At 40.0% G+C, this 27,186-nt stretch overlaps 1 protein-coding gene across 1 annotated transcript in view; it reads left to right on the top strand.

Annotated features, from left to right (window-relative positions):
* Positions 1–4,949: 4,949 nt before the first annotated feature.
* dntt (deoxynucleotidyltransferase, terminal) overlaps positions 4,950–27,186 on the top strand; it is an 81,518-nt gene continuing 59,281 nt past the window's right edge. Inside the window, exons 1-3 of the mRNA XM_062430604.1 lie at positions 4,950–5,143; positions 11,408–11,582; positions 13,977–14,087. Coding sequence (XP_062286588.1) covers positions 4,950–5,143; positions 11,408–11,582; positions 13,977–14,087 — 480 coding nt within the window. The remainder of the gene's footprint in view (positions 5,144–11,407; positions 11,583–13,976; positions 14,088–27,186) is intronic.

The raw sequence follows: 27,186 nt of genomic DNA, 5'->3' as shown, positions 1-27,186 counted from the left end.
GTGCGGGAAGTAAGGCAAGCGAGTGAGTGAGTTTACAGTAGTAACAAGTTTCATAACCTGTAAACTTTCCCTGGTTTTTTAACTTTGGATTTTCACAGCAATAAACATACTTGCAGTAACTCAGCATCCATTGTAAAGTTGAGTTTCAATTTAATTTAATTTTCAAGTTAAAAGCTTTGCGATTCAGTATCTTCACAATAATTAACAATTTGATTTCAAAATAGAAGAGAGAATTGCACCATATGCTTGGTATTATAAACGAAGTTGGGCAGTTGTTTATTTTTATTTATTTATTTATTTTAACAAAACTGGCATAAATAGCTCTAGGGAATGTAATTATTCTGCTGTTTTTTAATACCATAATCATAATAATAATTGCTTGGGAGGATTTGTCCATTTTGACGTAATTAGAACAACAAACTCGACCCAGATATGATCCTGAACGGATTAGCAGATTATATATAAAACTACAACCAAGGCGGAAAGAGTATTTTCTGGTCAATTCAGGTGAAAAAAAAGGAAATATGAGAGGATCTACTCACCAGAAATCTTTGCCCATTTATTTTCAGTCTGATAATGGTGGTAGCACATTCTTGCATCTTGTTCTAAGCGTAGTAAACATATTGATTTAGTTTTCTGGATTGACATTTAAGCACACATATGATCTGAATTTGGCTTTGGTCGCACATGTATAGAATATATAAAGAGATATAGTGTTAGACATGAGATGACAGATGATCCACATCCCCTTATTAGCTTGGATGAACTTTGAAATGCTGATAAAATAGGCCAACACGCCCTCTTAGCATCCACTGGCATTCTCACCACTCTTTATAAGGTCTCCCATCTTTCTTGTACTCACCTTGCACATAAAGAAGGCTACTTGTGACTGGTCCCACCCCTCACACTCCTCTTTGGACGGCAGGTTCATTTCTGTCTCAACAGGGAACCTCTGAGCAGGAGTGTGCTATTGGAAGTACAGTAATAGACTGACCCGTCACGCACCGCTGCTCCAACACACCAGTCAGCTTCAACAAGGAGAAGTACACACAGGGAGGTCACCTCATTAAAACCAACACGTATTCTCTCTCTCTCTCTCCTTCATCCATTTGAAATACAGCAATTCATGGTATTTCCACAAATCTAAACTTGTCCCCCCCCTCAAATTGGGATCCACAAAAGGGAAGCAGGAACTTCCTCAAAGTCTTTCTACACAAAAAAGCCTTAAGAAACAAAAGTGTCATAATAGAATGCGGTTTTCACCTCCCAGCTCAGGCATGCCTCATTTTCAGTCAGGCAGAGTGTGTAATTTACTTTACATTTATTTTTTATTTCAGTGTGTAATCTTATTTAAGGTGTAAGACTATTAAGACTCCAATCTCACAGAAGGTGGAAAGATTGCTGAAGTGGTAAACATAGCGCTGCATTATCTCTAAATTAAAGTGATATGGGGAGAGCGTGCTCATTCAACTTTCTGAAATTTTCATTAAGACAACAAATGGAGTGTTTTTTTGTTGGCTAACGTCTCTGATATGACTGTGATCAGGCATGTCAAGATCGAGCCAACACAACAGCGAGATCTACAAATGTGATAAATCACTTTAAATTAATATTATTTTGATCCTGTTTTATCAGACTGAGCAGTGTAGAGACAGCTGATAAACTGCCTCCAAATTTGAGAATTTTAATGTTATTTTTGGATGTGCCAGTCACTATTCAAAAACTCAAACTTATAAGAAAGACAGGGTGTATGGGTCTGCACGTCCAAAACACTTCTACAGTTGCTGGATCAAAAATCTAACTAAAGACAAGAATCAGACAAAAGAATTGCACACTTTACTAATAGCTCCCGGCAATTTCAATCTAACAGAGATCTTGATCAGCTATTGTCAAATCACCATGACAAAGCAGAACAAGCAACATGTAGACAAAAACACATTCCTCACTCAGGTGATTATGATCTGCATGATTGAGAGTCAATCTACCTTTAAGCTGAATCAATTAGTGGTCCAGCTTGTTCTGCTTTGTAATGGTGATTTGACATTGCTGGGAGCTTTTAGTACAGATATTTTGTCTGATTCTTGCTTCAAACTTAAAAGAAGACAAGACAACATTTTGGGAAATACACTTATATGTGTTTTCTTGCTCAGAGTTAGATAAGGAAAATTGGAGAAAGGTGGAGTATGCTACCTGTGGAGAGAACGAGGCCACGAATGAATTGCAACTATTTCAGTTTGAACAGTGGCCGGTTAGTTCAGTTTGTTAGAGCGTGGTGCTAATAACGCCAAGGTCGCGGGTTCGATCCCCGTACGGGCCACAAGTGTTTTAAGATGAGTTCTCATCAAAGTGACACATAGTCACTTAAACTAGGTCAGATAGTGTTAGGTTGAATATAACATATTTGTGAGTATTAAAGGTACTTAACTCCAGACTCCATACTTGATGAACAAACTTGAGAATTATATCAATCAGCCCTTAGCAAGAAATTCTCACTGAGCTCTAACGAATGATGATGAATAGGAGTTGTGTAAACATTTAATCAATATTATGGAATGGCCTTTATTCTAAAAGGAGGGTTACTTTTTCTACATGTTCCATTTATTTCAGTGATAGCAGGCACGTGTTTGATCCTCTCATTAGATCATAACTATAACTTTAAAACGCTTCCTAAATACATACAAAAGCAATGAAGAAGTACACCGTAAAACAAAAGGGAACCATTACTTTTTTGGTATCAGTTTGACTGTGTTAGCGTTTATTAGTTTGCATGTTTTAGCACAGTCTTTAACTGTGTTATGAGGCATTCTCAACTTTAAATATTGATGATACAAAACAGTGACTATTCAGCGATAAAACTGGATAATAAGACTTAGCTTTAGGCTGTGGGTTTTTTTCTTTTAGTCTTTTTTTGATGCTCTGTTGGCTATCGATTTCAAGATGTTTAATGCAGAAGGCTTACTGGACCTGGCACTTTCTTCTGACACCATATGAGTGCTGTCAAAACAAAGCTGTCTGCTCCAAGCACTGAGATTCTGATTTTTATTCTCAAGTATTTTCAGTTTTTTCACCATTATCTATCTATCTATATATCTATCTATCTATCTATCTATCTATCTATCTATCTATCTATCTATCTATCTATCTATCTATCGCAGAGTGGTATGATTAGCAGTTACAGAATATAACGTTAGCAAACAGATATGGAGCTTTTAGGGAAACTTGGTGCTAGCTGGGTAATATGAAGTGGGATTTCAGAGCTTTTTCACTGAAAACTGTTACAAACTGCTGCTAAAATGAGGCTAATGAGAGTGAAACAAAACATAAAAATGTTTGGTTGGTTGAAAAAGACTGTGGAGCTGAGTCTCTGTTGGTTTGACAGTATAAGGGACACCTTTCACATTATGTTAATTAAGTTATGCTTTTTACTCTGTGTGAAACTTTATCTCCTCTAGCGCTCAAAATAAAGTTCTTAGGGTGTAAACAACAACTGGCTGCAAAGCTTGAGTTTGGCTCACAAAGGTAAAATACAGTCAAATTGTCCTTTTAAAAACCAAATTGAATATGCAGAATGACTGTAAATAATTATCGGTCAATTTTATTAGGCACCCGTAGAGCTACTGAAGAAAAGTTAGATGAGAAATTGGGTTCATTGCTCTTCTCGTGATTGCTGCTGGCACTAAAGGAGCTATTTGTCTTAGTGATGTTAGAATTTCATCAGTCTCGGTTTGGACGGAGGCCAGCACCTTCATACACAGCTGAGTGACTGCGGGGGTAAATAGTCAAACAATAAGTCGCGTCTGCCTTGTGACACCAGTTAACCCTCAGATCGCCGTGTTAATGAGAGCTGTGTAATAAATTCCATCAAGCGGACCGAGGAAAGGTGTTTGTATTAAAGAGAAGAAATGAACAGAGGCTTTAGTAATTAGATGTAGAATCAAGGTCTGTAATGATTTTTTCCCCGTGACTAAATCCACAAATCATTCCTATATGGTCCAATGAAGCAGATGCATTATTGTAGATAATTACAGCACGGTGACATTTAAACTCTTTCACATTGCTGACCGCTGTAGCAGAGAAATCAAAACCAAATGCAGCCATGGCTCATGTTTTAATTACCTTTTTGAAAAGCAAAGTATTAGATGAATTAAACAGATTCTATCTATTTTAATTTTCGTTCCTGATCACTGAATATGTCTTTCTTTTCTCCATATATATGTTCCTTATCATCAGTGGCAGGCATACAGTACCTGTATGTGTGAAAAGGCCATGCATGTGTTTGTGGTATCTCTGGGGAAATGCCCACAAAGTCTCTCATTCTAGGCAGTAAGCTAATTAAAGCGATGGAGCAGATGGTGCAGACTTGGTCCGGACATAATGAGACGGTGAGTGGCGAGACGAACCGGACATGGCAGGACAGCTGTGAGGTGTTTGTGAGGTGACCATGATTCAGGCATCTCCCTGGAGTACAGCTTTACTCCAACCAAGATAGAAGATTTACAGCTGCATGAAAACTTTTGAGCAGCTTTTGAAGAAGCAACTGCATAAGGCCTTGTTTACTACCTCCAAATGTGTGTTTAGAGAGCAACTTTTACTGGCAGTGAATAAAGCCATGCCAACAGCATGTTTTTCATCTTTATCCTTCTATCCTCAATCATTCGATCTTGGCAGGTGTTTTTTGGTAAACACCAAATCTTCAACACCTGTTGCCAGAAGCTTTTCTTGTGTGCCATCTCTCGCCAACTCTGCTCCAACTGACACACTATCAGGCAAAAAACCCCAAAACAACACAAACAAAAAAAATGCTTCAGCTGTGAAATAAATAACTGTGGCACTACCAAAGTGGGTGTTTTTCCTGGATGGAACTTACATAGGACACAACAACAAGAAGCTCATATAAGCCGAAATTCCTAGAGGTGCAGAAATACATTGGATAGCTCGTCTCAAAAAAGATGTTCCAGGCTCCTGTTGTGCCTCGCTTGAGGAAACGGTCTAGAGCAGTGGAAGCCGGCATCCAAAGGCACGAAGAGGTGAAATTTGAGGATGTCAGACTGTACCTGGTGGAGAAGAAAATGGGCCGCAGCAGGAGAAGCTTTCTGACCCAGCTGGCCAGGTCAAAGGGCTTTATTGTGGACGACATCCTCAGGTTGGGAAAAAAGCTTGCCATTTTGTTGTTCACTGACTGAGCATGGCTCGGTGCTTAAAAGCTTTTCTGAATGTGAAACTCAGGAGAGAACACTAATGTAGAGCATAAAGGGATGCCCGAGTATTTTCTGAGTTTTTTTTTGGGTACCAGCATGAATGGTTTGACCTTCAGGTTAGCCCTCAAGGCCTTTTATTATTACCCCAGTGAAATGGAAGGTTATAAAACTTATTAAATGGCTGGTTGGGCATGGTAGTACTGACTAAAACAGCCAGGTCAATAAATGCAAAATGAAGGCTCATTTTCATGCTTAAATAAACATTCATTTATAGTCTGTAGAAGCAGTTAAAATAGATAATGTAATGATAAGCGGTGCACACAATTTTGGATTTAGCAATCAAGGATGACACCAACCCATTACTGCTTAAAAGGACAGTTCAAAATCAGTAACTTTGTGCTGTTTTCTTAAAAGTAAGAACTTAAGGTCCATCTAGCTACAGAGGAGCCACCAGAGGCTCATGAATACTTAATCAACCAGGTTTAGGGCATCCATCCAGTCCCTGCAACACCTTAGTGGATTTTCCAACCTCAGCTATAACTCACAGCTCCTATATATAGTAAATATATTTGGGAGTGAGAAAAAAAGAGCTATCCCAGCTACAACTTGTTTGCAAAGCAGCTAACAACTTTGGAAAAAAAGGTAACAGCACACACAAACTTTTTTAATGAGTTTGGCAAAAGTTATTTTCTTAAGTCACACTTAAGGAGAGACGTTCTGGGAGCTTGTGAGCTTGTTCCTTGCGATGATGAATCATCTACAGTATTGTGCACTAATTATGGTAGCAGCATGCATTCATCCTTTTTTTCTGTCTCTAGTTGAAAGTATCTTTAAATCCCAAACTGTGAACACAGCAGAAGTCCTCGGCTTGACATCCGCAACACTTCAGAGTCATGTTCCTTTGAGGCTATAGTGATAGTTTTGATGCAACCTTCCGTTTTTTAAGTGTCGACTTTGTTTTCCACGCTGGGCAGCTAAAACTCAGGCTTTGAGCTCCTCTTGTGAGCAGGTGTATGTGTGTGTGTGTGTGTGTGTGTGTGTGTGTGTGTGTGTGTTCCTATGCTCGTTTCTTTGCCAGGACTATTTTCACTTTTTGGCATTCAGAGTGGGGCCAGTTTTTAAAATTACAGTAACCTTAGTGTTATAAAAATGTTGGAAGTTAAGCATGTGATTTTGGTCCCATATATGTAGTCAATAAAGGGTCCTCATGAGTATATAACTGTGTGTGTTTGTGTGTGTGTGTGTGTGTGTGTGTTTAAATGTGTGTCTAAGTGTGCCTGCCAGCCGTGCGCCAGCTTGGCCATGGCAGCATTCCCAGAAACACAGCTTGAGCGCTCCTACGGTTACACTTGGCTTGATACAATTGTTTGAAACCAACGACAGGAAGTAGAGCGTGCCTGCCTCAAACTGACATTAATTCTGCAAGCCGACAAAACTGATATCAGCTGCAGTTTGATAGCAACACCTCCCGTATCTAGTCTTACACAAGTTATAGGCACACTGCCTTGAACATATGGTCTGATACACTGTGTGTACTCCTCTGTGCATTAAGGTATGTGCTGGTTTACACACTGGGACACACACCAAACTCATGCTTTGCACATGCACATACACATACACACGCACACACGCACACACGCACGCGCGCACGCGCACACACACACACACACACACACACACACACACACACACACACACACACACACACCAGTCTCCCCCTGTCCTAATTTTAAGTCTATGGCAGGAAACTAATCACATAAATAAAATTTTAAAAATCAGATATCAAATATCAAAATAACCACACAAATAAAATGTTTACAATTTTTAAATGATTGAATAATTTGTGAGATACTTTGAGTTCCTTTTTTCACTTGAAAGTCTGAACCAAGTTTCATATTTTTGTTACATTGTGTACATTTGATCTAGTTGGTTTTGGTTTTCACATTGTAATTAAGTGAGTGCACTAATGAACTTTACATGACATACCTATGTCCTGTCCTCGTCACCTAGTTGGGCTACGTCTTCCTATACTTGGCATTGATTGGTTTGTAGATGGGTGTGGGTCTGATGTGTGTTGTCAATTCAGCGATTAGCCTTCGCCATCTGAATTAATGGAGAAAAATTTATTAACAGATTCATTTAGTTGCCATTATAATAATATTATTATGGCATTACTTACTTACTCTATCTTCTTCCATCCCCTTTTTTTTTGTTTTTTCCAGTTCATCATAGTCTTTCCTCAAACCATTTGTCAGTTCAATCTTGTGTTGCATTCTAAATCACATACTTTTTCTTGTTACTTTTAGCACACACAGCTGCCCTTACAAAGTATGAGGGGCCAGTAGGGACATTATTCAGAATTATCATTCACATACACATACTTTTCATCTCACATACACATATGAAACCAAAAATACTCACATACTATACTGAAATTCACACACATATACAAGTGAAATGCTCTCATACACACAACTGAAACACTCTCATACACACAACTGAAACACTCATACGCACAACTGATAAGCTCTCATACACACAACTGAAACAATCATACACACAACTGAATTCACAACTCATAATATTGTGAAATATAACAATTCAGTAGTGATATGTAGTGATAGTAGTGATATTCACTATAATATGACCATTATAGTTAAAAAGGAAGACTTCCTGTTGTGGAAGAAACAGGAAGACTCCCTGCATGTGTTGTAGTCTGTTTAAAAGAATGGGCCAACATCACACCTGAGCACTACAGTCTTGAGTCTTGAAGCTGCCAATACAAACAAAGGCCTCTCCACAAAGTATTAAATACATTTTAGTTAGTGTGTTCAATACTTTTTTACTGTGTCATTCCACTTGATTACACTTACATTTATTTATGGACTTTAATGTTTTGATTTCTTTATATGTGTGGATTTCTTGAGTAAAAACCAAAGTCTGGTTAAAATGTTGCCCTACTGTATATATTTCCTGTTACAACAGAATATTAGGGCCATACTAAGAGGGGGGAAAAAATAAATACAATTTTGGAAATTACGAGAATAAAGTCGTAATATTACAAGAATAAAGTCATAATAGTACAAGAATAAAGTCGTAATAATACGAGAATAAAGTCGTAATTTTACAAGACCTAATATTACGACTTTATTCTCGTAATATTACGACTTTATTCCCGTAATGTTACGAATTTATTCTCGTAGACCAACATTTTTCTCTTAGTCTGGCCCTAATACTCTGTCTAATCCTGTCACAAGTGTAACGTTATCTAAAGTGGGACAGCAATATGAAAAATTCAAACTCCTGACAATGTTTATGCTACTTTAAGTTGAGTGAAGTGATACGCCGTACAGTGAGGTTTGTTGTCGGTGTCACTACGGTGCCACTAGCTGTTTCTTTTGTACTCTTGCTCCAGTTGTGTCTTTTTTGAGGAACATCCTTTCTTAAATGAAAATGCTGCGGAGGTAACTTTGAATTAACCAACTGCTGCTGTTATTTAGAATTACTTTCGAGTTGTTGTTGCTTTAGCTAACAGGTGCTAACTGGCTAAATGTTCAGCTGCTAAGTTAAGCAGAGGCAGGGGGCATGTGATTGGCTGAAACACTACCATTGGTGACACCGCCACTGTCATGACAAGTGAAATTCATTGAGTGTTGAAGTGTGAGCTCAGAGAGAAATACCAAAAAACTTCTGAAAAAAGGGCACTTTTAATTAAAAATGTAGGTTATTTATTGAAATGAAAAGGAAATAAGAATGGTGTAAACCATGTTTAAACCATGAGTTCACAATTTATTGGTTCATTTATATTTTACACAATATGCATTACCCCCATATATGTCACACATTCATATTTCATAATGTCTTTTTTTATCTATCTGACATTGAACCCTCTGGGGCATAGCACAGAGGCTGTTGGTGACGTCATTGGCCACATCCTCATGTGGTTTATCTTGCCAGGGTGAGGAATTTAAGCTGGTGTTCTTGGGTACAGTGATCATATATATCAGTGAAGATGTCTCATGAGAGCAGCTGTAAAACGCACACAGATGAAACCTCGCCATGGTGTAAAAATCTGTTCTGGACCTACTCCGTCTTTGATCTGCCTGTTTTTTTTTCACTTTTGGAAGGCTAACTGCTGACTGGAACGGGGTAGAGTGACGTCTCGAAAGAGCTCTCCATATCAAAGCCCATTGACTTTAGCCTGTCCTTGTGTCTGGGCTCGGAGTCCCACTGATTCTGGGAAGTACAATCTGGTTCCACACTCGCTCATTTGCATGCCAATCTGCCATTTTACATTCTGTGAGGCTGCACATAAGATAAGGATCCAAATTCAGGGCTGAATTATACCTAGTTAAACATGGCAAAAGGAGACTTTTTCTTTCTTTCTATAATCTGCAATTTTGGTCCCACATAGCAACGCTGTGTGTTTGTAGAGGAAAATCAAACCAAAGGGCCAGAATTGTGTTTCGACTCTTCGCTGCGAGGAAACTCTACATTCATGTCTTTGTCCTGGTAAGGATTTATTTTTCTTTTAAAATGGACCATTGGTGGCCAGTCCGGTATGCCAAGCAGATAGAGGATTAGTTTCGCCAGTGATTTGGCCAATTAGGCCTCAGCCTGAGCTCTGCCGGGACGTTCCTTAAGGAGTCGTTCCACCGATTTACCCACGCCCAGGAGAGAGGAAGAGGAGGAGCGTGCTGAGAGTAATTATGTACGGCTGGATGCCCTGATTGGGTATGGTAGTTATACTCCGTGGCAGGAGGCAGAAGTGGAGGAGGCCTTGATAAAAAAAGAAAGGTCTGTTGACAAAGTCTCGGCGGAGCTGTAGGAGGCACTGGTTGAATGAGTCCGCTATCAAACGGTGAAGGGAGGCACTGAGGGTCTGCGCTGATTGCTGTTCACCCAGTGTTGATCCTAAAATATTACCAGTAAGACCATGATGCCGAGGTCTGAGTTGCGTTTCAAAAGCTTCACTTGAAACTCTCTGCTCTACAACTGCCGCTTAGACAGGAACTTTCTTTTTTTTTTGTTAAATTCAGCAGTGAAGGAGATCTTTCAAATAAACCATTCAAGGTGTTTCGTGAATCCCACTAATCTATAGACAAGGTATTGAGACTTTTGTCTGCTTATGGTTTGCATTTAATTACCTTAAGGCCTTGAAAAAAGATGTATGTGTTTGTGTTTTTGTCTGTGCTCTTCTCACTGGTTTGAAGCACATAGTCCTCGGTGGGAGAAAGATGATGCATTGAATTAAGCAACATTTTAAAGTCCAATGGTAGTTCGGAGGTTGGGTCGTTGGGCTACTGTCAGTCAAATCTGATGAAATTACACCCACACTGTCCTGGTGAAGCAGATTAGCTGAGCTGCAGGGAGCCAAAGTCCTGACATTGCATCCGGTCTAGCCTCTGTTCCACTAGCCTCCATAATTCAATGCACTCCTTTATTCAAAATGACTTTCATTAGTCTTTCGAAAGAAAAATAAGTGTGTTCCAGGAATTAACTCTTCATAGTCTAAGACAAATTGGCATCCACTACAGTACTTGCTTTACTTTAAATTAATAAATAAACCTTCGTGATTTAAACAAAATTCAATGATTACTTTGTGACAATGCAAAACTACTAGCTTGTGGTGGTCTAGGGCTCATGGGAAGTGATGTTTGTTAAAGTCTGCATAAAATATTGAAGAAACAACAGTCCTTTAAGTGAGCTATATGACATACTGTTGAGAGAAGCTATGTTTCAAGGCTGGATTTTTAATTATTTGCGATATTACGACGTTTTCTTACTTCTGAAACACTTCCGCTCTCTATTTAACTCCTAATAAGGAATACATAACAATATTTCTTATCAAAACTTAAAAAGTTAATTGTTGTGTATTTTTCATTTACTACATGCAAAAAAAACCAACTTAATAATTGAAACCCAAGTTGTAAGGGGTTGTAAAGTGGCAACAATCAATATTCTTTATAATACCAATAGATCATCTGACAACAGGGGGAATTGGATTTGATGAATTTCTGTATTGAATCTCATGCTTTTTTAGTGTCTTTTAGGTTATTGTTTTGGTTTTACGGCTCACAACTTTACCGTTTTGGTTCAATGCATTACCTGTCAGCACAAAGACAGTAATTGTATAGCTCCTATAGAGATAATTTTAAACTTGCACTTTAACTCTCATCTTTCTAATATCTCTTATCTCCTTTTGACAGCGATAAGGTCACTCATGTGGTGTCAGAGGACAGCCAGGCTTCATCCCTGTGGGCGTGGCTGAATGGGTGTGGCCTGAAGAATCTACCTATGATGCAGGTGTTGGACATCAGCTGGTTCACTGACAGCATGGGAGCGGGTAGACCTGTCGCTGTGGAGAGCAGGCACCTCATTCAGGTTTGTGTGTGTCACAAATAACTCAAAACCACCTCGATAGCTACGAAAGGAAGCACTAGATGGCACTATAAACCAAACAGGAAGTCTTTGATTGAGTGCGTCGCCACAAAACAGGAAACCCAAAGATAATTTGATAATTTTCCATACCAGTGATATATATTTTAATATTATGTGTAATTCCAACCCACTGATGGCAAGCAATTAAAAAATAGGACACATCTAACTTCCTTCAGCTTCTGCTCATGTTACCACGCTTCACCTCCACCATATTGTGTCAAATAAACCCATCAGCTGGACGTCAGGGCAGAGCAGCCTACTAGCCGAAACACACACACACACACACATACATACATATATATTCCCCCTGCGGATGACACCACGAGGGCTCGGCAGCATATGGGTCCAAAATAAAGAAATATGTTGCCTGCTTTAAATGGACTGACTCCTTTTCCTCCCACGATGGAGAGAAAGAAACACTCAACCCGCTGAAGTCGCGTTTAGCAAGGCTCCATCTATGTTTTCTCTTAACAGCCTTTGACAGCGTTAACGGTCACAGTGACATTCGCCATGCCTTCATATGAAAGGAAATAACCCCCCCCAAAATGCTTTTGTCTGGTTCCTAGCATTGGCCATGTGAGTGCTGGCACATCAGTAGCGCTCTTCTCGTCGGCTGCATCCATCCATCAATTCATTTAAGGAGCTACCATGTAGAAAATAAAATATTCCCCAAACTAAGCTACTTCTTGGGCACATTTGCCCGCGGCTCTTCTTGATAGTCTTCAAATGCAATGTGTTTTACCGTCATAAATATTCTACAGCAAGTCAGGGAGGAATTTCAAGCATTTAAACCCATTCAAATGTAATATTTTCCATTCCTTCCTGGCGTTTTAGAGAGGTTGTTTAGCCTGTTTAAATGGAGAAGTGGTGAAAATGAGGAGGGAAAATGGATTGATTGCCAGGGAGTGGATTTAGAGATTGGTGTGTGAACATGTGTCTGCAGTTGCACCTCTGTAAGAGACAGGTGGGCTGGCTGTCTGAGGATGATGTTTGTATTTTAGTGTGTAGGCAAGCAGCTTCCCTTTTTAGAAGTGGGACGTTGGTGACCTTTGCCCCCCTCAGTGCCCCTGAGAGGATTTCATTAACCCGCCTGACTGTGCGCTTCTTCTCCGCCTGCGTGACGGGCATTAACATGGAAGCAAGAACAGGCCTGTGGTGTGGAGGAGGGTGCAGGAGTAGGGTGAGGTCCAGCAACGCTTACTGTGCCTTATCATCCCAGCAGCTGGCATGTGGAGAAATGAGGCTGCGTGTGTGCACGTAGACTGCGCACATAAGTTTAGTTACATCTAAGCCATACAGCCAAGGTGGGGAAGGACACTAGAGAGAAGGCCAGGCGGGGATACGCTGCCTCTGAGATCAGTCTGAGAGCTTTAGCTTCCACAGAGTTATAGGCCTGTATAATAACAGAGCCCAGATGGGGAAAACCAACCTCTGCATGCTGATGCACACACGTTTGTCTCCATGGATTTACAATCCCATATTGGATTAAACAAGCTGCAGCAGAGGTGGAAAAGTGGGGGAGAACCCCCTGTTGTATTTAGAGGAGTACAGTTTGGGAGTTTCTAAGGCAGTTTTACTTTTGATTGGCAGAAAAATTGTGCCGTGAAATATATTCAAAGTTATTCTTTTTTCTTTTTTTTTTGACAACGGGAAAGGCTCCTGGCAGAGAATAAATGATGAACATTTTTTGAATCCCTTACTGATTGATTCCGCCGAACAGTGTGAGAGGTACTAGCTCTTTTCATTATCTTTTTGAGACACCCCTGTTCCTTCTGCAGCATTGGCCTCAGTCAACATGGTGTGGTGACAATTTCTCCATCTTCTTCTTCCTCCTCTTCCTCCTTTTCCCTGTATCGTTCTCCCACCCAATCCACGGGTAATTTTATGGACGCAATGTTCTCTTTGTGATATCTAATTGTCTGCAAGAATATTAATATTACATTGGTAATCCTTTTGACACATATATTACAAATGGGGAACCATTTCTTCATAGAATGAAAAGGCAATTTACAGGAGGCAAATTGGATGATGGCAAGCAGATTTGTAGTACCACGGGTTAGGTAGCGTAATGGATTTGGATGCCACCAGACTGTGAGATGAGTGTCATTAGCCTGTTGCCCTGGAGACACACAGTCATAAAAATAACTTCTCCAAGGCAAATGGCTACATTTTTATGTAATTCAATTTGAACTCTTGGCTCTGTGCAACTCAGGAATAGCCTTATACACGTTTACACATTTGGCCTCTCAACAATTTGCAGTGGCTCAGAAATTCAAATGATATATGGCCGTGCATGTATTTGTGTGTTTATCACTGTCTGGTTATTTTTGTACACAGGACACCTTGCCCACATTGCCAGAAGGTTCTCCACCCACTGCTGTGGCCACAGTCTCTCAATACGCCTGCCAGAGACGGACAACTATAGAAAACAACAACAAGATTTTCACAGTAAGGAACTGTTACCTAACCCCACTCTGGACATAACGCCACTTTCACATGTCCGCCCACCAGAGGCTGTCGCTCTGACTTAGCAATGTAAAAAGCCCCCTAATCTGTTCTGCTCTAATTGGATGGCTGGCTCGCTTCACTCAGCAGCGCTCTGACACAAACCTCCCTGAAAATACATTAACCTGCAAATGAGTAGCATCTGCAGCTGCGGTACGTTGGAGGCGCAACAGCTGACATGCCCACGATCCCTGGCACAGGGCTGGCACGGACACGCCCTAAGGCGCCGCGCGCTACGCCAAGATGGGGCGATGGACGTGACACTCCTCACAAGCAGTGATAGATTTGGCCCCCCTGCCATCTGGTGGGCAGTGTTGCAGGGCGGATGGGGTGGATGTGGTGGGCGGGAGCGGCTGAGGAAGGACACACAAGTTCCCAAATTCCCAGAAGGGAGAAGTGGTTAATCGGCTGATTGGCTCAGATGATGATGGCTGTGAAAGAAAAGGGAAATTGTGTTTTAACTAGTTAGAAAATAGGAACAATGCAGCGAGCAATGCATTAACCGAACAAATAACAAACAATAAACCACCCTGAAAAACTCATGAGTATTGTGAGCGGTGCAGAAAATTAATCCACAACATTTTTATTTGATTATTTATTTAGTAACAATGCCAAACAGTCATTGTGAAGATTTGCTGCTTTTTTCAGTTTTGTTTTATTATAATTTGGATACTGGTTTCGGTCTGTTTGGTCAGAAAAAATACGTTATTTATAGATGTCAACTCTGGCTATGGGAAAGTGTGACATTTTCACTATTTTCTGACATTTTATAGACTTAATGATTAATCTAGAAAATAATTAATCACACAATAATTGTCAGATTAATTCATAATGAAAAGCGTAATTACTTGCTGACCTGAAGGAACAATCAAAACTGGCTAAAAATAGAAAAAGAGATGTGTGCAGAAACACACTTTGGTGCACTCTTTGCATTTCATTAATTAGCATCTTTCTCTTTGTTATCTGAAAGCACTCTTATAATGCCACAGCATATGAAATCTGAGGATGTGCAATATCACTGTGAGGTGATTGGCAAACCCATGTGTGTGTTTGTGTGGGAGTGTGGAGACCCACTGATGAGTTTCTGTAAGACCTATTAAGCACAGCTTACCGAGGGCCTGTGAGGCATCTGTTTCATAATGACTTTTAAGCTCCCAGTAACAGCAAATGTACATAATAGATACACACACACACGTGTACAGAAATTCACCCGCATGTGGTTGCATGCATTTTGCTGGAACTCTCACGCACGCACACACACACACACACACACACACGTTTATCCACATGCACAGACACACACAGATGTGCACACCCACACATGTCTCACCTGGGGAGGGCTGCTGTGCAATTTCTTATCCCCTGTTTCTTTCCACAGCATTAACTCCATAATTAGCAATCCCACTCAGTTTCTCTATCCCCATGATTAACTCATTATCCCCACATAAAGCCACATCAAAGAAGACTTTCTGATTAGAGAGAAAGGTTGTGCTAGATGTGGTCTTAAGACAGCCACAGGTAAAACAGCCAGATAAAATGCAATCATTTGAAATATTTAAGTCAGATTGAGATGTAAAACATTTTTTCTAGCATTGGTTTTTTGACTTTAAATCAAATAGTTTAAAAGATATGCAACAGCTCACCAAAAGACAGGAAATGATCTGCTGTATTGTAGCAGTGCTAATGAGGGCTAAGCTATTGATCCACAATGGTAAACCTATCCTTGATCTGTCCTACAGCCTGCAGTAATGATGTAGTCACTGTGAATACATATCTAATAGAAATGCTTTTAAGCATGCAGCAAGACCTCAACTTGTAAAGTATTAGTGTGTTTACATGTCTGTCTGTGTTTGCACTTATTAATGTGTCTCTCTGCATATATTTATGAAGTGGTAATTTAAAAGGATTGATAATCATCTTTTCCTTCTCAGCGATCGTCGCAAGGTAAATAACAAAAACAGTTGATTCATTCTAATTAATTTATGCTGATGCGATGATTCTCATTCGCTGAGGTGAGTGCATATAGCGCAGCTCAGATTAAAGATATTGAAAAACTCACAATCTTGGATTTGCAGTTTTGCTGACAGCAGTTGTTCCGTGGCCTTGCCGCCAACCAGTATGTCAGAACGTGGGAAAGTGTCCAAATATGGATTACTGCTGCTCCCTTCATGAATGCTGTCAATAGTTCATTCTCACTCATTAGCAAGTAAAATGTAGTGTTGAGAGGATGCTGGTAAGAGTTAAAACATTTCTAACACTTGTCACAAAACTGGAGTTTATATGCAGCATTCATTCGTGGCCGGAGCCAGCTACGAGGTCACCGAGGTCCGGACCTTTGTAATTATTTGGTAATGAAAAAAACGAGTGCTATGTAAATGTATAATCAGGAGTTGAAAATGTCTGGTCTATCCTGACACAGCCTGACAGCAAGCAGGTACCCCGCCCTGCCCCCCACCCAACTTCCCCTCCTCTCCTCACTGTCTGTCTGCATTTGAATGGCATGAAACAGCTTTCAATAAGACAGCTATCTGTGCGTCAACCATGCAGCCTGCTGTGTGTGGTATAAGTTAAGGAAAAGCTACGTTATGTCTGAGAAGCTTTCATTAACAACATTAATGAGAGCATCAATGTTGATACAGTATGCAGCATTTCACTTATTTGAAGGATTTAAAGGAATCTTACAACTATAAAAAAAACAAAAAAACCCTGTGCTTATAGCCTTTAAATCACACCCTGGATGTGTTTTGGTACTCTTGTTGTGTTTTCATAACAGCTACATGCATTAATTCAAACCCATCATTCAAAATTATCTTCAAGCAACATACTGTGATGTAATCAATAAGGTCTAATCAACCTCCCTGCTCCCTCCTCCTACAGAAAACAGTGAGGGACAGAACAGTAAGAGAAGAAGAAAGCTGGAAACATGATGGTAGAATATATTTGTTTTAAAAGAGGAGAGAGAGAGAGAGAGAGAGAGAGAGAGAGAGAGAGAGAGAGAGAGAGAGAGAGAGAGAGAGAGAGAGAGAGAGAGGAGGATGGAAAAGAAGATAATGGAGAGGAGGAGAACAGAGCGGAGCAGGATGGGCAGAAGAACAGGGAGGAGGTAAAACAGGAAGAGAACAGGCAAAAGAACAGAGAGGAGGAGAATGGAAAGGAAAGGAAGAGAACAGAGAGGAGGAGAACAGATAGAAGAACGGGGAGAAGGAGAACAGAGAGGAAGAAAAAACAGATAGAAGAATAGGGAGGAAGCGAACAGAGGAGGAGAACAGAGGTGGAGAAAGGAGGGGAGGAGAACAGAGGAGCAGAACAGAGAGAAGGAGTACATATAGGAAGAGAACAGAGAGAACAGACAGAAGAACAGAGCTGAAGAGAACAGAGAGAAGGAGCAGAAAAGAGGAGAACAGAGAGGAGGAGAACAGAGAGGAGGAGAACAGAGAAGAGGAGCACAGAGAAGCAGGGGTCACTTTCCATCCTTTCCATCGTGTGAAGTGAAAGAATAAAGTCACACAGTCAGGTGTTTACAGATACAGAGGAAACCGCTTTGCTGTGTAATAAGTGGGCAGCAGCAGCAGCAGCACAGCACGTCCCCATCAGGCATTCCCTGGTCCAGGAATGCAGTAAACAAGATCCATTAAAAAGAAAAAAAAAAAAAATCTGGACCTCACTCATATCTAAAACCCTTCATGGCTAACGCTCTGCACCCGTTCCAGCAAAGACTTGCAACAAAACCACAATGGTAATTATCTGCGCTTTCATGGATGAAATGATCATTCAGTGACTTGTTGAGTAACTGTGATGGGGCTACATTATTCTCTGGCTTCTTTTCATGCTGCTTATCTGGCTCACACACGCAGCAGTCCAGTCCATGAGCGGTATTTTGGTACCTGTCCTGCTGTGTGCCACGATTAACCGCTGCCACTGTCACCTAGCAACCGCATCTGTGTGGGTTTGTCTTCGAGTCTTGATGTTTTTTGCAGTATTTATTTGCAAAAAGGAAAAGTCCCAGTCAATCCAGCATTTGAGCTCAAATACTCAACAGAGAGATGCTACTAGAATTGATAATGGAGGTTTCTTGAGCCCCCTAGTGGTAGTGTTTAAAATCAATACTGCAGACTGAAGAGTGGATACAAATTTTTCCAGTTTACTCAATTGTCAACTTTAAACTGTAAGAAGGAATTATGTAAGAAGGATATTTATTTTGTCCAAGTGTGTATTCCTTAAAATCCAATCAAGATCTCTAAGCTCTATGAAATGAAGCTTAATTGATTCAGTGTAAGATAAAAAAAAAGAGCTTTGCATGACAATACACATAATTTACAAAGCACTAACAAATCAACTAACAAAACTTCTGGGTTGTGCCGAAAAAGCAAGAAAAATTCCTTCCAAACAACTCTGAAATGAATCATTTCTAAAAAATAAAAAAATAAAAGAAATCAAACCCCAGGACATATCTAGTTTTCACACCAGCATCAATTATTATTTTATTTTTTCCTAGCATCATCACTAAATGTTTACAGAAACATTCCCTCATTCCTTCGGCCAGCTCCAGGGAATGAAGTGAGTCAGAGCTGTGTGTCTGTGGCCATACTGCACAGGAAGAAGTGCCAACAGAGAGGGAAGAGAAAGTGGTGAGGACTGAGGAGTGTAAACATTTTAGAAGGCAGATTACAGCTAAGAAGTTGGTGATGCGGAAAGATCCCAAGTTACTGGGAGCAGTAGTTTCTTTAAGATCACAAAGGTTTCAACTTCTAGCAAGTGCTGTAGTAGATACTAATATGGACAGAAAACAGGAAAAATGCTTCACAGATGAAGGAAACACTCAATGAGAGAGTACTTGAATTAATTAAGGGATCAACAGCTGATCTGAAGTAATTAAATGATGCCTCTCTCATGTCTGTACATTAAGTATGAAACTAGAGATACCTAAGTGATTATGATTAGGTCACTTCTAAAGCTCAATAACAACACATTATATCTTGTTTGTTAAGGTCACAGCACCCTGCCACTGTTTCTCAAGCAAATACTTACAGCTCTTAACTCTCCATAAACCTAAACTTGTCATTTGTGTATAGATGAAAGGGTGGAGGTTTCTGCCACAACTTCACCTACTTTCTAGGTGCACGGAGAAGGGGGAAAAAAGCTCCAGCAGGGTCGTCATAAAACCATAGACTGTATATAAAACACATTACAAGCAGTATTTGAATAGGGTGTTTAAAAAGAAGAAAACTATTTAAAAAAACAATAACAATGGTATGGAAAAATAACATATGGTATTGTGACTTCAGGCTAATTATTATCCCAGGCAGGCAGGAAGGCATGGGCATATTTTTAAACTCTGGAGCGAGCCACGCTAGCTTTTTCCCCTGGCTTTAAGGCAGAGCTAAGGTAATTGCCTCTTGGCTCTACATCTATACTTATAGCACAGGTAAGTATCAATCATCTCATCTAATTCTCAGCATGAAAGCGAATAAGCATATTACCCGAAATGTTGAACTATTTCCTCTATTTAAAAGTAGCATTTCAAATGGAATCCTTTTGCTTGTTTCAGTAGCAAAAGGAATCAAAGAATAATCATGTGCAATTGAACAATTTTCACCAAAATAGCTTACTTTTATTTTATTTTCAACCAAACCAAGTTATTTGACAAAACAGAGCAGGGTGTGTGTGTGTGTATGCGCATTGCTTTGTGTGTACGCTGCATGTGCACAGAAGTGTATGCTGAGAGGGATCCGTTATAGACAGAGAGAAGTGTCAGAAATAATAACCTGTAATGATTTCAGGAAATAGAGAGGAAGAGAGGAGCATCCGGGGGCCAGCAGGGTGTGCTGGTGAAGGAGGAGGAAGTAGAGGTGGTGCAGGGAAAAATCAGGATAAGGAAGGATGAGGATGAGCATCATCTCGGCGGCAGCGCCCCAGTGAGGTGTCAGTCACACACTGGCAAGCGAGCGGCCCTTCATTCCACAACCATGCACTATTGATTTATTCATTGCCGCTTCCTCTTTATCCCTCACCAGCTCTCACACCCACTCTTTCATTCTGGTATCACTTCCCCCTGCCCTTCTGTTTTGCCCCATCGTTCACCTAGTATACACTTCCCCTTGCAGTTTAATTATATCTTCCCTAATCTAAACATTCTTAATGTGCTTCTCTTGCTCTTCTTGTTTCTTACTCTTCCTGTGACTGGGATATCCACACTATCACTGTGCACGTACACACACACACACACACGCACGCACGCACGCACGCACGCACGCACGCACGCACGCACGCACGCACGCACACACACAAGTCAAGGCTACATCCTGTCTTTCTCATCTGGTTATAGCTTAGAGTCTCCTACTGTCATAATTTCACCATAAGCCTGACATACACAGACATAAAAATTGACATTTGTGTCTCGGCTGATTGACGCACATCATCGAATGCCTTTCCTCTGATGGCAACACACACACACACACACACACACACACACACACACACACACACACACACACACACACACGTACAAGCAAGTACACACTGTGTGCCAGAATAATGAGGGCAGGGGAGAAAAAAAAGAGTCTGTTGAATTTGTTTCCCTTCAGCACAAGGCCTGCACCGTATTGATAGGACAAGCATCACAGAGGAGGAGATGGGTGGAGAGGGAATGGAGGATGGGGGGGGGGGGGGGTTTAATATTGAAGTCAATATTTACAACTTCACAACAGAAAAAAACCTTTTAAAGGTGAGAAAAGGGTCAAACTTCCCATTTAACTTTGCTCTCTGTGTTCAGGTTTTCATATTGTTGTCAAGATCAAATCCCCAAGTGTTAGCTTTCATATCAAAGTGCCTTCGACTTTCTTTTTAATCACTCCATCACAGGAAATTTAATTAGAAACACTCCCTTTCTTTATTCGAAATAAACCTTAGAATGACATGAAAAAAGAAAATCTGAATTATGGCCACCACTTGTTCATTAGATAGAGGAGAGATTAAATCCATCTCCTAGCTGTTAATCCTGTTGAAACTCTTCTCAGTGGGTCCTCTGACCTCCTTTCATGGTTCCTTTTTGCACATGCAGCGAGGCGGGCTGCTGTGCGAACATGACTCGCAGGCATGTCCGTGATATCCGGTGGCGGGGGGTAAATCGGCGTGCTATATCAACGTCCCTACACACCAAGTCCCCCTACCAGACTTAACTCCTCATTAATTAGATGAATCCATATGCAGCGTGGTTTTCTCGAGCCCGCAGCGCTGACTCCATGCGGATGCTACGACGACATGACAGTTGACAGACTGGCTGCAGAGCATGTGTGTGTATGTGTGTGTGTGTGTGTGTGTGTTTGTGCAAGATCCTAAAATACAGTCTTTGGAAATGTGAGATAATTACGTGTGATAATTGGGTGTTCTACTTGTCTCAAATGTTTCGCTCATTTTAGGAGATACTCATTTCTTGAGGGTGAACATTTTGCAACAAGATCCAATAAGCAATGAAAACGCTGGATTAGTATCAAATATCAAAATAATATTAGATATAATCACTAAACCATCATTTTAGGAATTAAATCTCCATTTATTTTTTTGTCACTTTGGGGCAACAGTTACCCGTTTACACATCCAGCAGACACAGAGCAAGATTAGCTTTCAATAAAAACATTTAAAAAAGTTATGGTCTGTAAAACTAAATTAGCTGCAAGATGCTAAAAGGCTCCATAATGCTCCATTACCAAGGGGAATTGCAGAATCCAGTAATCTCTTTGTAGGTTTGTCATGATTAGTGACCCCTTTCATATTACACATATGTAGTCATTTGACCCATTGTTAGCATAAAATATTACTTATAGCAGCTTTAAATCAGAGGATCAATAGTATTTTAATCTCTGTGATTTGAGTAGAGAGATCAGTCAAGGATTGAGTTAGCCTAATTTAGCAAAAAGATGTATTGCAGCTTTTATTATATTGTTTAAATGCTGATTTACACCTATGTTAGTTTGTATGTGACTCCAAATTTAGAACATATGAATACAAATGTTACATCTGGTTCTCAGTTTTTTATATTAACATGAACACTTAATGGAGAAGAGAGCAGGGAGATCTTGTCCTTGGCTCACACTGTCAAGCATTCATGTATAGGATATATGTATTTGTAAATTCAATCAATCACCAAATGACCCTGCAATTGTTATTACAAGTGAAGCAGCAGTAGGCCTAACACATCTAGACAAACTACTTGTAACACACCCTGCACACAAATGTGCCCTCTCACCTCTCCAATTATGAGTTTGCTTCTCCTATTCGTCACATGCTGTGAGGAGAGCCCTGTTTTGTGTGTGTGTGAGTGTGTGAGTGTGTGTGTTGTGTGTGCCGGGATGTAAAGGGTCGCTTCTTTTTCCATGTGCAGCAGTAAACGGGTCAGTGCGTCTCCTGGGTGAGCTGGACTAAAGTCTGCTGCTCACTGACCTGAGGCTGCATGTCTGCACCAGACTGCGGGTGGTGCAGTGACCTCAGAGCGGGGCAAACCACAGCATCAATATGGCATAGTCTGTCCTGAGCTCGGGTCACACTGGGCTGCATCAAAGTCCACGTCCGGGGATTTAGAGTTCTTCAGCTTGAGGCTCTGTGGTGACTTTTCTTCTCCAAAAACTGTGCAAAGGCATTAGTTGTATGCTATTTCACTGATATCTATTTCAATTAGTATGTCTTCCACTTAAACATAAACTGATTCATTCATTTCATAAAGGGCAGGGTAGCAGCATGCTAGAGTTAGCATAATATGAAACGCTGACCCAAATGTCACAAGAGATTACACACTAATTTCTACAGTCCCTGTGCTGTCTAAGGTTTTAGAGAAGGTCCAACACACTCAGTGCCTGTTTTAGTGAAGCTTCACCAAGCAATATTTTTGTTGAATGAATCCCTGAAATGAGGGGTTGCTGGTAGTGTCGATCACAATGACAATAAAACATTGTGTACTCCAGCAGCATAACAAAAAAACAGCTGCACCTCTCATTCAGTATCTACAACAGATTTGTTCAGTTTAAAGTATTATAATGTACCCCTCTGAAAAAGCAGTGTGTGGCAGTAATGTGCGAAAGTACATGGCAGGTGAAGACAGCGTGATTGGTTCAAATGAAAGTGTATGTTTTTAATGAGATGGAAATCTTACCAAAAAAAAGGGGGCTAAAATGGCAAAGATAGACAGGGTGTCAGGCCCACGTCTGCAGCTCTGTTGGATGCTTTCAGGTCGGTGCTGTTTTTCAGGAGTGCTTGAATTTAATTATTTTCACAGACAGCTCATATAGGTCCGACCACTGATTGCTCATGATTTCTCAGAAGAACACCAACCTGGCTTAAAATGCCAGACAGATTAGGAATGAATGAGTGGAAGTGAGTCAAACATCAAATTTAAAGAAGTGAAAGCTGAAAAGACAATTTGAACATATGACAAATAAGCACTCCATCTAAACTGCCCATGTTGCTCCTTTTTTGCTATAGTGTATATTGTGTTATCTGTAACTACGCTACACTACTTTTGATGCAGTGTGAAAATGCAATTGCTTGCTAAAAGCTGTTAGCTGGTAGTATATTAAGGGCCTGTAGGATAAATGTTTTGGAGACTATTGCCCATTTATAATCACTTAAGGCTGAAGCTTTAAATAAACATTTTACATTATTGTAATTACATGGAAATGGACAGTAGTATAAGCTAATAATAAAACTTGTGAGTCGGAAAATAATTTTTGTAGGCGTACAGGGCAAATATACACCAAATATCAAATATCAGCAACATAGTGACATAGCGTATCAAAAATATGAACCCCCCCAAAAAACCCCAATACAATTATCACATTTTCCTCATTTAAAGAAGCTCATAACACAACATGCTTAAGGAGTTTTGGCAAGAACAATACCCCGAGGATCTTCATGCAGCAACACATTAGCATTTTGTGTTATGCTTCTATAAATGAGTGAGATGTGATAATTGTATCATGTCACTTTCCCATGAAATTTTAACATGTGCTACAGAGATTCTTTTTTGAGTCGTTGGCGTAAATGGTCACATATTGTAGTTTGTCCAATCATTTATTGTTAATGTGTGTTTTAAATGTTTTTTAGGCATGGTGGCTGAATATGAAGAACTATGCTTGGCACCTAATTTCATATAATTCCATCATTTTTTGCTTCATTAACAACTAGCACAAATGTTCAGGCTGTTTATTAATAACTGGGGAAACATTACAGGCACAAAAAACACCTGCAGCTCTTTATACCTCACTGCATCAGCTTGCTCTGCATCTTAGAGACACTGACACATCAATCTGATTTGAAAGGTTTGGTCAGAGCCTCCATACAAATATTACCGGCTTAACTAATGAATAATAATACTGACGTCTCCTATTGTGACATATTTTCCTCCACTGTGTTCTGCAACAGTAACAGTTTTGTGGCAACAGCAACTGTCAAGCAGTCTAGCTGAACACTGCCAAATGAACAGCTGTGTGCCAACACTGGGAAGTGTGACAATGAAATGATTTCATAAAGGAAAGCTTGAATGAAGTTGGTTTCATGATTGATGCCTTTCCGTTATCTGCCTGTGTAGCTGGGCTCCTTATTTCAATACACTAAATAATGTGGCTATAATCATAGACAGAGCAGATGGTCACACTGAGCCTGATAGCATCCTGTTACACAAAACAAGAGCCACAACAACCCATATTGGCTCTCCTGGTCAACTGTCTTCTTTCTTATCTAATTTAAGCTCTTAAACTCTCCCAGGACGTTGGTGTCCTCAGCTGACATTACTGTTTTACAAAGGCTTTGAACTCAGTTTTAAATCTAGAGTGACGATTCTGGTATCCGATGAAAGACCTAAGGCATTGTATGAAGCTAAGCTATCACACCAACCATGTCAAGATAGTTTTTTGGTAAAAGGCGTCACTTGGCCTCTCTTCTCAAGATATCTGAATGAAAGATATACTGAAAAGTCTCCCCTTTACAGACGTATGCTAATCCCATGCAGTTTTGGGCAAGACCCACACAGTTTTTTGCATGCAGTATAAATGTGTTTTTGTCTTCTATTCTAAAAATGATGTATTTGTATCCCTAAACAATCTTGGCATTGCATAAATATGGGATGACTGGAAAGCTGAGCTCCATTTTTATTGTAGTGGCACCATATTTGAAACCTGACCTCACTGTATAAAATGCTCATTTTCGACCTCTAGAATACCCAAGAAACTTTACGACCACAAACTAGAGACCTCAGACATTCAGTGGATGTTAGCTTGTTGAATAAGTCACCAAACAAACATTCACTGGGGAACAGTGCACCGCTACCGGCAGTTTGAGGACTAAGTAGCTAATTAGCTGCTCAGCTGCATTACATTAAACCGCATGTAAACATTCCTGAAAATGTCACTTTGGACCCGTTAGATGCTCGGTCATCAATATCTCTGTTTGCAAGTCGACAGTCGACACAGCAGAACTTTGTTTGTTTACTTTGTCTTTGATCTTGTGTAACACCAGCACTCTGGCAGCCTGTCACTCAAATCAATTCATGTCAATCAAGAAAGACATCAACAAGCCCCCCCGGCTGGCTGAGTCAAAAAGGAGCAAAGCAGCATTGAAAGATGATTAAATGTGACTTCAGTTGGTTGGTTTGATAATGAGGATAGTGCCACCATGTGGTCATTAATGTGGCACTTATATTTTCATATTCTAATAAGGTGATATGAGGTGAACCCCTCCAGACATGAATTAAGACAAAAAACTATAATTACTATGGTAAAATTCTTAAAATGGCTTATACTCCTCCCACCTCATTAAAAAAATGCAGAATGAATATGTAACTATATTGTATTTCAGAATTTAACTGCTGGACAGTACTTTAATTGCTTCACTTTAAAGTCCATTTTTAGTGTTCACTGACTTCATGGCCTCATGTTTCCACATCCTTACGTAAATTGAATATTGGTTTAGAATTTGGCTTCCAAACTAGTTGTGATGAATTCTGCTCTGCTCCCACCCATAGACATATATAGAGTATGTTGCATTGGCCACTGGACTGTACGTCAATGTCGCCCCCATATTGGGCAAGACTGGCCTCTAAACAAATACAAGTAAAAGGTGAGCCACAGTTTTTCTGGATAAAAACTCCAATTTCAATGAGTCATTTTTATATTCAAAAGCTTATGATCTATGTGGAGTACAAAAAATGTCAGAGCTTTCCTTTTCCTCTACAAAATATGGGATAGGAAGCAGCTTATATTAATACTAAACAACAGATCAGATTGATAATGTGCAATACTCAAGGGCCATTTGAGATTTCATGAAATGATGGCATTTTTGTTTTCCCACAGAAAGACAACAATAAAACAAATGTCTCTCTCTCTCTCTGGCCAAAATAACCTGTTAGCTATTGCATCCAAATAACAACCAGCAAGCCAAGTAATTCACCAAAAGCTTTAGCATAATATTTCCATGATCATTTTTGGGCAGCCTTAGCCTCCCCTAGACTCTTATTAGCTCTGCCTATGACAGCATCTGTCACCAAGCTTTCTCAAAACTTTTCTGCTCAACTTAGATCATAAACCCTTTATTGGGAAAATGACTTATTGAAATCAGTTTAGAAATGTAAATCTTATGGTGCTTTTTATCCAGAAAAACTCCCTTTACTTGTGTTTGTTTAAAGGCCAGTCTTGCCTGGTCCAACATGGTGAAGACGTTGATGTATTGCAGCAACGGACTGAATCGGTCAATGCAGCCTACATATATATATATATATATATATTTTGTTTTTTTTGGGACCACCCCTTAAAATCAGATTTCCAGTGAGCCCTGGGAAACTTTCCACTTTCAGCAGATGAATGCGAAAACAAACTGTGCACATACATCATTCTGCACAGTGAAGCTCAACTGTAGGAACAAGAAGAAATATATATTTTCGACTCTTCGAATTCTTGGTCAAACCCATTTCCACCTACACAGATTTTCCTGTATTCCATATTTTCTAATAAGAAAAGAAAAAACATGTCCTCATAGAAATATTTAATCCACAGTCAAA

This window comes from Scomber scombrus, chromosome 12 (assembly GCF_963691925.1).
Source record: "Scomber scombrus chromosome 12, fScoSco1.1, whole genome shotgun sequence".
In the NCBI taxonomy this organism is placed as follows: Eukaryota; Metazoa; Chordata; class Actinopteri; order Scombriformes; family Scombridae; genus Scomber; species Scomber scombrus.
This window is presented reverse-complemented; position numbering and strand designations above follow the sequence as displayed.